We start from the raw sequence: 11,983 nt of genomic DNA, 5'->3' as shown, positions 1-11,983 counted from the left end.
GATAGCAAAGATAGGATTATCTAGCGGCACATAAACTTTTTATTCACACGTTATTAACAAAATGTCAACAACGGAAGACTTGTCCAGCCAGCCTTACATGTTCGAGCCAGAGTCGGAGCCGGAGCGAAATGAAAATGAAGACGACGAACCTGTAGAACAACGTCTTCATATGGATGTATCGCAATGGTGTGTTACTGTATTTAACTGTTACACATGAAACTTTGGTCTTCCGACCTTTTACCACCATGTCGATTTATTTTGATTAGTATGTGCGAGGGAGAGAGAGCAAGACAGCGTCTAGTTTGGAGACGGTGATGTCTTGTTTACACTTTCTGAAGAGAGAGAGTGAGCGCGCGCGCGCGACCGGGTCTCTCTCTCTCTGCTCGTTCTTTTAGTCAAACATGCGCCACAAGCGCGGCAGTTCATCTACATTAGACGGTGTAATAAAGCGTGTGGGTTACTACATCCAACAACCGAACATTTTAACTTACCCTCTCGTAACTTCTGCATCCTTTAGCTTGGACTACAAAATTGCAGCGAGAAATAATAATGGCGGATTGCTCGAAGTGTTGGGCCGGAAGTCAATGTCCTTATTTGGCAGTTCCGCTGCAAATACTGTGACGTGATAGTTCAAAAAACGTCATAGATAACAGAAAAATCGGAACAGGTTGAAAAATATGACCAAAACAGAATATAAAGATATCAACGAAGCACCTGAAGAGAATAATTTCATCTTTTCTGTACTTCTAAACACTCCAAATATACAACAAAATGCATTTAAGGGCTAAAAAAGTGCATTTAGCATGATATGTCCCCTTTAAAGCTTTTAACAGTTTTCAGATATCGATCAAATATCTGTGACAAGAGGGAATTAAAATACTTTAATTTATTCATAAATGTATGTACACCTGCTCTACCGTTCAAAAGTTTGGGTTTAATAAGATTTTTAATGTTTTTGAAAGGAGATTTATTTGATCAAAAATACAGTAAAATCAGTAATATTGTGAAATTTTATTGTTACAATTTCTAATAACTGTTTTCTATGTGAATATATTGTAGAATGTAATTTACTCCGGTGATCAAAGCTGAATTTTCAGCATCATTACTCCAGTCTTCAGTGTCACATGATCCTTCAGAAATCATTCTGATATGTGACCCTGGATCACAAAACCAGTCACATGTCGCACGGGTATATCTGTGGCAATAGCCAACAATACATTGTATGGGTCAAAATTATCCATTTTTCTTTTATGCCAAAAATCATTAGGATATTAAGTAAAGATCATGTTCCATGAAGATATTTTGTAAATTTCCTACCGTTAATATATAAAAAACATGTATTTCTGTGAGTGAATGCAGCACAATCGCCAACATAAATGGACAACTTTAAAGGAGATTTTCTCAATGTTTCGATTTTTTTGCTCCCTCAGATTCCAGATTTTCAATAGTTGTATCTCAGCCAAATATTGTCCTATCCTAACAAACCACACATCAGTGGAAAGCTTATTAATTCAGATTTCAGATGATGTATAAATCTCAATTTCAGAAAATTGACCCATGTGACTGGTTTTGTGGTCCAGGGTTTGATGAAATGTTTCTGATTATTATCAATGTTGAAAACAGTTGTGCTGCTTCATATTTCTGTGGAAACCGTGATAGAGTTTTCCTCAGGATTATTTGATGAATACAAAGTTCAAGTTTTTGCTGTTCATAAAAAAAAAACCTCACTGACCCAAAAGTTAAAGCGTGATACTTTTTTCAGGATGAATACAAAGTTAAAAATAACCGCATTTATTAAAAAAAAATTATATTTTGTAACATTCTTAAATGTCCTTACTGTCATTTTGGATCAATTTAATCCTTGCTTAATATAAGTATTAATTTCCTAAAATAAATCGTACTGACCGCTTTTGAACGGTATTGTATATGTACAAAGGCTTTGAACCAGAGTTTTAATGTTTATGGAAAACCTGGAATAATTAGGGAATTTTATAATGCTTTCCAGGCTTGAAGGTTATGAAAGTGAATCAAATCTTAAAAAAAAAAAAAAAAAAAAATGTATTCATGATCAAATATTTAATTGGACAGAAATTGCTCTTTGAGAGTGAAATCTCTAAAATAATGTTAAATGCTAATGCAGTTATATGGTACGTTTGACTCCAGTAGCCGAATATTCAAGAATGTGGGGAAGAAATAGTGAATTTAAGAATTGAAACACCCATATTGATCAGTCAGTAATCAGAATATTGGGGTTAATATCTATGGTGTTTACCATTGATTTAGTTTAATGTTAAACATAATTAATATTTTCTTGTCATTTTTTTCTATATTTGATTAGGTTTATACGATGACACCAGAGAAACGGCAAACACTGGCCCTTCGCCCATCATCAACATCAAAAAGGAGAAAGAGACCGAAGAGGAGACGAAAGAAATCCTGCGCAAACTGGAGAAGGACAATGTATGATTTCAGAAACAAAAATAGAAGCTTATTAACTAGCGATAAACTAATCAAACCTGTGCAGACTCGTATTACAGCCCAAAACCAAATTCTGCTTTACATTAAGAAAATAGAGCTTATTTTAGGTCCATTGAGATCTTTTTCATTGAGACATTAATTCTATGATAATTAATCATATTTTTCATCTGAATTCTCAGTCTGAAATCACATGTTGTCTGAGAAGGTACTACATTTGAATTTACTTTGTGAACATTAAAAAAAGCATGTTCTATATAGTATAAATATGAGTATTGTGAATAGGGCCCTATGAAATCCGTTAGATTTTTTCCCAAATTCATTTCTTTTCCGTTTTAATGGTTCTGGATTCCGTTTTTTTCCGTTTACATTTTTTTTTTGGACTCCATTTTAATGGTTAAATAAAATTTTAGTAATCAAAAAGCATGGCTAATTAATTGAAATCATGAAACTTACACAGTTTAAAGGTGCATTGCGCAACATTTCATGTTAAAAATACCCGTTTTCTAACCCATACATGCTTAAACAATTGCCTGATGGGTTGAATGAGCCCTTCTCTGATCACTGCGATTGCCTCTATAATCCTCTACAGTAAAATAAATAAGAGGGATTCGGGTCGGAATTTGAGACTGGGCGTGACGTCATGCGCGTTCAGTTGCAGTGTTGCAGTTTCGCTTGTCGCCAGAGGGGGCATTGTTCTGCAAAAACTCAGAGACTTGCGCAATGCACCTTTAACGACAATTTATTAAAAGTTTTATTTTTTCCCCTCAAATTCCGTTTTATTTTTTGGCCGACCAACTTCTGTTTTTTCTGTTTTAAGATTTCTGCATTGCATTTTAATGGTTTATTTAAATTGTAATAATTAAAAAGCATGTCTAATTAATTGAATTCATAAAAACTATTTATACATTTTTTCCAGAAATTCTGTTGTGTATTTAAATTTTTCATGTCAATCAAATGAAGGCATAAAACATTAATTTAATTTATCTTTTAATCGTATGAATTTAAACAAACAAACCTTCATTTGATTGACATGAAAAATAAAGTAATAAAAGTAAAGCTCTGTTGTGCAGCACATTGTTTGACAAAAAAGTCACAACAGAGCTTTACTTTTATTATTTCAACACAATATACTGTTATATCGTAAAATATTATACATAATTACAGTATTACTTGTCTTGTACTTCTTTGATTTTTTTTTTATGAGAATCACCACTGAAAATGGGACTTACAAAAATCAAAATCAAATGTAAAATAACTTGATGCTTTACAATGATGGCAGTTATTGAGGCAAAATGTCATAATGCAAAATCTATGTAAATATAGGCTTCATTTTTTGTATACAACACATTTATTTATTTAATTCACCTTTTTTGTATTTTGATTTTGAAGTGAAATATGACCTAGGCCATGTTTTTATGTGATTCTCTCAAATGCAAATACAGGTGAAACTCGAAAAATTTGAAAATCGTGCAAAAGTTCATTTATTTCAGTAATTCAACTTAAAAGGTGAAACTAATATATTATATAGAAAATTTCATGCAAAGTGAGATATTTCAAGCCTTTATTTGTTATGATTTTGATGATTATGGCTTACAGCTTTTGAAAACCCCAAATTCAAAATCTCAGAAATTTTGAAAATGATAAGCTGTAAGCTATAATGCCATACTGAACATGATGCCAAGTCTGTGTGTGTGTGTGTGTGTGTGTGTGTGTGTGTGTGTGTGTGCTGTAGTTTGTGGACGACCCTCACCTGCGAGGTGAAAGAGAGAGCTGTCCTGTGCAGCTGCCGCTGGCCGTGTCCGGATGGGTCTTCAAGCAGGAGTTCAGTGAGAAGAGCTCTTCAGATCCTGAACCCATCAGCACTGGAGCTGAGGTCAAGGGTAGGAGCGACGACACTCCATGCTGTTATCTGTGTGTGCAGATGTGAAGTCAGGAAGTGTGTTCCCCACACAGATTTGGTCACGCGTGTTTGTGGCGTCGACCAACAGAAAGCTGCTTGGGTTGAAAGTGTAGCGATGTTTGAAGCTCAGCTCACACAAAAATCACTACTGACATTTTTTTGCCTGTGAAATTTTGCCACCAATTCACTAAAAGTAAAAAGTATTGATTGATGAATGTTTATTTATTTAGCAATTTTATGCGCTTCATCATACTGCTCAAAATACATGGAGGATATAATGTACTAGATACACAGATAGAGCTTAAATAGTTTACGGCTCAATCTGACATTATGACTTTTCAAGTAGCCAGCACTAGTCAATAAGGAAGGTAATGCAATTAAGGAATCACAATGTGTTAAAGGCCCCTTGTAGTCAATCATTTTATCCCTTAAAACTCATCTTTGATCACCAAAATTACATATTTAAACAAAAAAAAATTTCTTCATGCCTTAAAATATCTTGAATGTAACTCGACACCCTTGTCTCATTTAGTATACGTGGTTCTATTAATATGCAAATGAGCCCCGCCTCCACTCACTCACTCAGCTCAGAGATCCACTGGTTGATGATCACACGTTGATCTGATTGGTTACAAGGTAGTTTGTGTCGTCAGAAACACCAGCGATTTCAAAGCGTGTTTTTGAGACTGTCTTTGGTTCACTGCAGTTTTAAGGAGGAAATACTCAGCAATGGTGTCGACTTATGAATTTACACATGGTTTGTCTTAAAGCATATTAAACACACCACACACACATATAAACAACATTGTTGGAAACTACCTTGTAACCAATCTGGTCAACGTGTGATCATCAACGAGTGGATCTCTGAGCTGGTGTGAGTGAGTGGAGGCGGGGCTCATTTGCATATTCATAAAAAAAAAACGTTTAAGCATGTCATTTTGATGATCAATGATACGTTTTAAGGGATGAAATTATTGACTATAGGGGGACGTTAACAGGTTAAATAACGATTTCTTCTGGTCAAAATAATGAGGAACGACATGTTTTTATGGAGTAAAGTTTACCAAACTAAAAAATACTCCAATAAAGTACAGATACTTGAAAAATGTAAGTACAGTAATGAAGTAAAAATATGTTTTACTGAGCATTCATTACACAGAATGGAAGAGTGACAAACTCTCTCTTGTCATCCATCCCGCCTCGTCTTCCTTCAGTCAAGCAGGAGCCGCTGGATATTCCTGAAGCAAAGAAGGCGGAGCCTATGTTCAGACTGCCACCCTTGCCCGAACCTGATTTGCTGCCTGATTTACTGGAGGTGTGGAATCACTGCAAAGAGGAGGAGCTTCTCTTCATGCAGCTCCCTGATTCGCTGCCAGGCCAGCCGCCCACCACTGACGTCCGGCCAACTAAAACAGAGGTTCAGTCCAGTGATGGACAGACCATGATGCAGAAGACCGAGACTCAGGTTGCCACTAGCTAGGTATAGGTCACATGGCCATGTCGGTTTTTGCATATGCTCATGTGTTTTTGTTCTCCTGTGTGTTTGCGTGTCAGGAGGAGTCTCAAGAAGAGAACACCTGTTGTCTGAAGGATCTACAGGAGGGTTTGGTGGGAAAGATGCTCGTAAGGAAGTCGGGGAAAGTGCAGCTTATTCTGGGTAACGTGACCCTGGATGTGGCCTTGGGAACCCCATGCGCCTTCCTGCAGGTCAGTCACACTCAGGACAACAGTATGTCCTTGACGGTTTTCAATAGCTATGTTTCCATCAAAGTTGCGAATTTAACCCGAGCGCAAAAATGTCGCATAAAACATTTGTGGATGAAGCAGCGTTTCCATCCCATGAGTTTAAGAGAACAAAATCGTCACTTCATGGGAAACTGGTGCAAAATATCTGTGAAAGAAATGGAAGTTGCTGTGATTGGTCCGCTGGTTAGTCCAGTTATCCAATCACGTCCTCCGTTGAGGCAAAGTCACATGAGTTTTTCGTCGGGCATCAAGGGATTTATTTGGTTTCCATCATAGTTTGTCTCATCAGATAAAAAAGAATCCGCCTCAATTGAGCACATTTATGCTCGTTTTTAGCATTTCATTATTCAGTATTTGTTTCTCTGTACAGTAACCTTGAGTTTGGGAAAGTCACTTTATAAATAAAACTTATTATTTTTTATTATTTATTTGCGTTTTTTAATGCGATATCCTAAAATTTGCATTAAAAAAGGTGGATAGAAACATAGCTAATCATTGTAAAATGCCTGATAAGGCATGGTCACGTTAAAGAAATTTTAGCACAATGTTCAACTTTCAACAGTGTAGTGATGTATGAAGCTCAGCTCACACTGAAGTCACTTTAAAACCAAGCAGCTTTCCGTTGGTCAGCACAAATCCGAATGACTAACTTGCGAAAACTTTCACAATCGTGAAATTCCCGATAGCGTGGGTTCCTATTGAACTAACTGGGTTTTGCCATCGAAAATTCAGCAAACAACGGTATTAATCTGGATACATTTGAAAATGGTGAGTTCAGTGGGTACATTTTTCTTTCATCTTTGTTACTTCGTATAATCTTCATATGACATTCCTGCATTTATCTTTAACAAAAATGTGAAAGTAAACAGCACATACCGGCATAAACATGGATATCTATGGGTACAATATGCGTCATTGTTTTCAAATACCTCAAATATTCCAAATGTTTTAAGTCCAAACTACAATGCAAAAGCTGCATTTCACATTTACCTGAGGACAAAGTAGAGACAAAAAAAGCATTTTCAAATATATCCGGATTAGTGCCCGTGTTTGCTGCTGATCTGATGGTCTGTTGGGGAATTACTGCCGACTGCTGGGGTGAAGATGTTAGGACAGCATTTGTAGACCCAAAGTTCAAACGCCAAACAATGTAATGAAATTGGTGACACAGACACTATATAAGCACATGGCCAATAAAGCTTTGGGTCTGAATCTGTACACACAATCTTTACACTCTCTAGCTTCTTAATCTGTCTGATTACATGCTTTTCTGTTTCTGTCTATTTTTATTATTGCCTCTGTGTTTTTGTAGGAACTGGTATCCGTAAATACCGAGGGCAGAAGGGGAGACATGTCTGTGCTGGGACACGTTAAACACAAGTTGGTTTGTTCACCGGACTTCCAGGCTCTTCTGGAAAACCGAGTTTGAGGAACGGCTGCTGGGAAACGAATGCTGTATATCCCTTTGTGAGGAAATATTCCCATGTACTGTCACCGATGGAGAACTCCGAGTGAATGAACGGAAATTATTTATAAGTGCAAGGAAATTTATTTAGAAGAATTTATGAATTGTCATTCAGGAGTGAGACACTATTACACATGTAAATACTGTGAGTTAGAATAACTAATACATTTATAAAAATCTGGGTTTGAGTTTGAAACTTTAAGTTAATAAAAAAAGTGCCATAAATACCTTTTTTCTTTTTCTTTTGTTAAATTTATTGAATCAGCCTTTCAAATATGTTAAACTTTGACTGTATGTAGTAGATGTATATTGTTTTGTTAGGAGGAGGATGTTTTTTGTGATCATAAGTCATCATCATTTTTATACGTTTTACAACACAATTCCTCAAAAGTAATATTGTCAGTCAGGGCCTAAAACTAATTTTTTGCCAAACCCTGCCAATGAAGAAAATTTACATGCCCATACATATATTTTATTGTTTTTGCAAAAACTGGCAGTTGTGACACCAAAGAAACGGAAATCGAATAAAGAAGGCTAATCAAATGTAAAAGAACACTACATAGTCACTGTATAAAAAAAAAAAATTAAAGTTACAAAAGTTATTCAGTCAAGAGAGTGTTTGATTGACATTAAAAATGCAGGTTTATTAGGCCGCTGTCACTGGTGTTTCTGACGTCACAAACTACCTTGTAACCAATCAGATCAACGGCCGGCTCGCAAGCCGCGACAAAGAAGGAGATGACACGTTAAAGTGATATACGAAAGAAATAACATTTATTAAAGTAAAAGTAATAAAGTAATACAATAGACCAAAACGGGAACAAAACAACAACGGAATGGCACGAGGGGAGAGCACTCCTGTCACGACTGAAGGAAGCTGCTTTTGTTTGCCGGCATCAGCTCTAACACAGGTGTAAACCATCAGTCATCATGACGTCACTCACTCCAACTCCAACCTACAAAACAAATGACAAAGGACAACCAAACCCACACAATATGACCCACACTGAGGTCGTAACAGCGGGCTTTAGCATATCATTAACAGCGAACTAGCAGGGGAGTCTCGAGAGAAGCCAGGTTATCCCTGAATATATTTCTGTTGATATGAACAATGGGGTAGGAATATAGCGGATGTATATTACGCTGTTGATTAATTATTTGCTTTTCTCCATTGACGTTCTGAGTTGATCAAATCGTTTCTGATGATTGTTAGAAGGCAGACTGAGATGTCGAACGGGAACATGGTTTGTGTAACATTAGCAACATATTAGCTGTTTGAAAACAAGCCTAAGGCTTATGTTGTACCCCTGAATAGAGGGGGAGAAGATTACCGGTAAACACAAAACTCACTGATGTTTTCCCACTGCGAACTTTATGTGGAATGGAAAAACCATAGTGTTCAACAAGATTGCACGTCGCATTGTGCCTAACTAATAGATCGCAGATGAACCCTAAATTCCATTTAAATTAATTATTTATATTTTATAAACCTTTTTACACACATTCAAAGTAGCATGACTATAGTGCTGTCAATGTTTCACAGATTTAGGGATTTATAAAATACATATTTCAATCTGTCACACACTCCCCTACAAAAATCACTGTCGTCTCGACATTACCATTCTTTCAGTCTTTCAGGCCCTTTTGTGTTCCACACAAGATTTTTGTAGTGCAAGAGTTCTTTTAACTGTTCAGCATTTTAACAGTCCAGGGATCATCCCGAACTTAATAGTTCACTTTCTGGAACAAATCCAAAAGTTTTTCTCAGAAAGAACAGTCCAGAAGTGTCTCAAAGTGCAAAACTGAAGCGGGACGAAACAACAGTCCATATTTTCTTTGACTTTCAAGAGTTCAATATCCTCTCAAAACTACAGTCCATACAGCAAACAGTCCATAGTTTTCTCAGTTTCAAAGTTCAATGACTGTTAAAGGCAATGTTCAGCCAAAACAGTCCATCCGTTCTTAAAGGATTAGTTCACTTTCAAAAAAAAAAAAATTCTGATAATTTACTCACCCCGATGTCATCCAAGATATCCATGTCTTTCTTTCTTCAGTCGAAAAGAAATTAAGGTTTTTGAGGAAAACATTCCAGGATTTTTCTCCATATAATGGACTTCAATGGCAACCAACGGTTTGAAGGTTCAAATGTCCGTCTCAGTGCAGCTTCAAAGTCTCGACATGATCCCAGTCGAGAAATAAGAGTCTTATCTGGCAAAACGATCGGTCATTTTCAAAAAAAAAAAAAAAAAAAATATATATATATATATATATATATATATATTTTTTTTTTTTTTTTTTTTTTCATGACCTTTCCAACGTGATGACGTAATACGTGGCGCATCTCAGAGATGGTACAAGACTGGCATTTGTGGTTAAAAAGTATATATATATATATATATATATATTATTTTTTTTTTTTAAATGACTGATCGTTTCGTGAGATAAGAACCTTATTTCTCGACTGGGATCGTGTCGAGACTTTGAAGCTGCATTGAGACGGACATTTGAACCTTCTTTGAACGTTGCTATAGTTGGTTGTCATTGAAGTCCATTCTGTGTAGAAAAATCCTGGAATGTTTTCCTCAAAAACCTTAATTTCTATTTGACTGAAGAAAGAAAGACATGATATCATGGATGACATCAGGGTGAGTAAATTATCAGCAAAATATTTTTTGAAAGTGAATTAATCCTTTAAGGTGCCAGACTTGTAACCGTTTATCAAGCAAAGAATCCTTAGGTTTCGAGTTTGTTTATAACATGTTCAGGCAGATTCTCTAGATTTATTGCAGATCTCACTGACCTCTGATGAGACGAGGTGAATGAACTCGAAGGAAGCGTTTCTTTAATCATATTATTGATCGCCGCCCTCGGGATCGTCAGGTCATCGTCGTTCCCAGATGAAGAGGCCATGAGGAATGAGCTGCCGAGATGCTTCAGAGTTTAAAGGGAATCGAAACCAGGCAAGGAGGTTCAATGGGATGTTAATGATGATACACCCACAGCAATGGCTTTGTGTGGAGATTCAGATGATCTGATCGGCTTTCTTACAGCAGCTCGCTAACACAATGTCCGACAGAGTGCAATTTTGAATACAGCTTTGAACTCAAATGCAGGGAGAGAGTGTGTAAGTGTTTGGAGGATGAGAGGAGTCAGTACCTTTCGGTTGATCAGTTTACACAGACACATCCACACATCAGTGCTGCTGCTGTTCCTGAATGGACATGTGGAGTATTAGGTAAGATCCAGCTGAGGAGACACTGCTTCAGACACTGCCCTGCCTTAGACAGACAGGATTTGAATCCTGGGGTCACGGACTCTCCAAAGCCAGAGGACACTATTCTTCAGTGTTATTATCGGAAATGGCTAATAATAGATGACAAGAAAGCCCGAGCATTCTTTTGTTGGAGTCTTCTTGTGTAACAGCCTGAGAAGACAACCGCCTTCGTCCTCAACTTCGGTAAAATATGTTTCAGATGTTTATGTTGGAAGATGATATAGAGTTAGCTTCCGTCAAATTAAAAAAAGAAAACGGTGTGTGTGAGGTTATTATTGCTTCAGCGGAGCGCTCATTTTTTTAAAACTGAATAAAAAAATCATGTCACAGAACAAAAATCTTTTCCATTGAGAATGCACAAAGCCGTGAATTAAACACCAAGGACATTGTGGATGAATTTGCCGAAAGAAAGGCCTGGAGAATCCAACTAAAATTAGTGAGTAGGTTTGTGCTTTTACATTTTGGGCTGCTGTGTCAAGATCGTTTGTATGCATGCAGTAGTTTATTATTGACACTGATTGAGCCTTGGTTATGTTAGACTTTTTTGTTCCGTTCTGGTTGTGAAAAGTTGTTGGGTAGTGTTTTGTTTTATGGAATTGTTTGGTATGGTATTTATTTATTTATTATTTGTCTCTTCAATGTACTTGGAGGGCGGGGTAAGGGGGGCCCATATAATTTTTTTTGCATATGGGCCCGGGACTGACTTGCCCACTTTTGCCCTTGAACCCCAAGGAATCCAGTACGACCTTGATCGACACCAGTACAACTATGTCGATGCTGTGTGCTATGAAAACAAGCTTCACTGGTTCACTTAGTATTTCCCATATTTTGTGCTCCTGCATACGCTCATCTTTCTGGCTTGCAGAAACTTCTGGTTCAAGTTCCCTTGGACAAGCTCAAAACTGGAACATTTTGTGTCTATGCTCCTGAAATGTTTTGACTCGCCATGGACCACACGAGCTGAAACTGTCGTGGAGGAAAGCGACCCCAAAGCTCTGGTGAAAATGAATGGCTCCTTCGATAAGAAGGTTTTGCATGTTAGCGAAGACGTTGAAGCGAGTGTTCCCATGCTGTCAGCAACCAGATCTCGTATTGAACAAGGAATCCTGGACCACTCCGA

The 11,983-nt window shown here is 37.1% G+C and overlaps 1 protein-coding gene across 1 annotated transcript in view; it reads left to right on the top strand.

The window, feature by feature from the left end:
* polr3d (polymerase (RNA) III (DNA directed) polypeptide D) overlaps nt 1-8,198 on the top strand; it is a 15,637-nt gene extending 7,439 nt beyond the window's left edge. Inside the window, exons 5-9 of the mRNA XM_081348574.1 lie at nt 2,339-2,460; nt 4,211-4,358; nt 5,593-5,843; nt 5,933-6,085; nt 7,437-8,198. Coding sequence (XP_081204700.1) covers nt 2,339-2,460; nt 4,211-4,358; nt 5,593-5,843; nt 5,933-6,085; nt 7,437-7,553 — 791 coding nt within the window. The 3' untranslated portion in view covers nt 7,554-8,198. The remainder of the gene's footprint in view (nt 1-2,338; nt 2,461-4,210; nt 4,359-5,592; nt 5,844-5,932; nt 6,086-7,436) is intronic.
* The last annotated feature ends 3,785 nt before the right edge of the window (nt 8,199-11,983 follow it).

Source organism: Scardinius erythrophthalmus (assembly GCF_964197995.2).
Source record: "Scardinius erythrophthalmus genome assembly, chromosome: 20".
NCBI classification, from domain to species: domain Eukaryota; kingdom Metazoa; phylum Chordata; class Actinopteri; order Cypriniformes; family Leuciscidae; genus Scardinius; species Scardinius erythrophthalmus.
Note: the sequence above shows the minus strand (reverse complement) of the source record. Positions and strands in the feature narration are given on the sequence as shown.